Source organism: Asparagus officinalis, chromosome 8 (genome assembly GCF_001876935.1).
Source record: "Asparagus officinalis chromosome 8, Aspof.V1, whole genome shotgun sequence".
Taxonomy (NCBI): Eukaryota; Viridiplantae; Streptophyta; class Magnoliopsida; order Asparagales; family Asparagaceae; genus Asparagus; species Asparagus officinalis.
In genome coordinates, this window is record NC_033801.1 from 45,490,381 (window position 1) to 45,492,498 (window position 2,118).

Below are 2,118 nucleotides of genomic sequence, written 5' to 3' on the forward strand. Positions count from 1 at the left end.
CCCCTCTTCGACCATTTCATTAGCTAAGCAATTTAGTTCACTAAAACGAGAAGCAAAATTAATTGTGGCATTATCTCCAATAATATTACCATCTCTAAGAACAACCCTTTTTCTGACATTTCGGCACCATCTTCTTAGAATATATTGCTCCGGTAACTCACCATGATTGGTGATTTTAAGATATGCCAAGATATGTCAGCCAAAATTAATTGTGACATTATCTCCAATAATATTACCATCTCTAAGAACAATCCTTTTTCTCATATTTCGGCACCATCTTCTTAGAATATATTGCTCCGGTAACTCACTATGATTGGTAATTTTAAGATATGCCAAGATATGTCGGCATGGAATGCCCTTGAATTCAAACATGAGACACGAACAACGGACCATTTTAGTTGTTTTGCAATATATAATATGTCTCAATCTTTCATCATGACCACAAAAATTCAAATGGAAAGTACTTTCTCTTTCATTTTCTTTTACTAGCTCAATATTATACATTAAGCTAGTTTGAAGCTCGTCCTGAAAAATATAAAAGATTTTTTTGTGTAGATTTGGGCCATTTGTTTTTCCATTGACCATAAAGTCTTTAATTTTGGCTTTTTCTCTACTGTGCAATGATCTTCTTTAAGCTCCCCCTCTCTTTGTCTCGCCAAGACCCTCTGAAAGATGGTCACGAAATCATGAAGTGAATTCTTCCTTGATACATGCATTTTTAGCAATGCATTCATCCCTTCACTTCTTTGACTGCTAGACATTCCGGCCCAAAAGTGTTTTTTATGATAAACCGGAGCCCATTTTTCACGAATTGCATAAATATCCTTTAGCCAATCATGCGTTTCCAATCCATTTTTCTTAAGAATTGAAACCCAATTCTCTTCAAAAGAGGTAGCAGTCTCGGAGTCCCAAATATTATCTTTGAAAGATTTCATAAATTCCATATTATAAGCCCATTTACCCAACTTCTCCGGAACTTTGTCCAAGATATGCCAAATGCAAAACCTATGCCGAATTTCTGGAAAAACTGTTTCAATTGCCTTGCATATGCCAAGACATTGATCTGTAATCATGCCCGAAGGAGGATGACCCATTGCTTCAATCCATTTGTTAAACAACCATACAAAAGACTTCGCCTCTTCGTTTGGGATCAAGCCACATCCTAAAAAAACACTTTGCCAATGGTGATTTATGCCTACAAACGGCACAAATACCAAGCCATATTGATTTGTGTTATGCGTGGCATCGAAGGAGACAACATCGCCAAAGTGTTGATAATTCATTCTAGCAATGCCATCCACCCAAAAACAATGAGTTAAGCGCTTCTCTTCATCAACTTCATAAACATAATAAAATGAAGGATTCTTCTCTTGTTCCGACTTGAAATGATCCAACATCATTTGTGCATCATGACCGCGCCTCTCCTCTCTCAAATCTCTTTCATAATTTCTCACATCGGTCTCAATGCATCCAATTCTATGAAAACCTCCGCTAGAGTTTTCAAAGAAGGCCATTTGCTTGTTTGTTGGAATGTTCACCTCTCCAAACTGCTTTATCAATGTCTTCTTCGCACTTGTTACCTCACGGTTTCCCCTTAGAAAATGTGTTCTACTCGGCGAAGTAATTGTATGATTATGTTCTTCCACGAACTTGTAGACACTCCATATGCCAATGTTTTTGTCTAATTTCAAGCGAATCAAGGCCTTACAATTAGTTCTAATTGTACCACATCGTCGAATTTCCAACGATTTGCTCTTTAACACTCCTTCTTTCGAACAAACATAACTTTTGCAAATTAACTCTCTATCCTTCCCATAATTTGTTGTGCTATTACGGATATCAAAACCTCCGACCTTTCCGTAATTTCTGTAGAATTTTTCAGCATCTTCTAAACTGTCGAAAGTCATTCCTATTTTTGGTTTTAAGTGCTCACCAACAATTTGCACAACTAAGTTATCTAACTAAGAGATTTGTTCATCAACAACATGCGAACAACCATGTTTAGTTTCCATTGGATCAAACATCAAGAAGAAACATCAAGAATAATTTTTACTTACAAAAATAAACATCAAGAACAAACATCAAGAACAAACCATCAAAGACCACTGTGCAAAAAAA

At 36.3% G+C, this 2,118-nt stretch overlaps 1 protein-coding gene across 1 annotated transcript; it reads right to left on the bottom strand.

The window, feature by feature from the left end:
• LOC109821195 (protein FAR1-RELATED SEQUENCE 5-like) lies at positions 504 to 1,907 on the bottom strand. Its single transcript, XM_020387384.1, has one exon. The coding sequence runs from the start codon at positions 1,905 to 1,907 to the stop codon at positions 504 to 506; it is 1,404 nt and encodes a 467-aa protein (XP_020242973.1).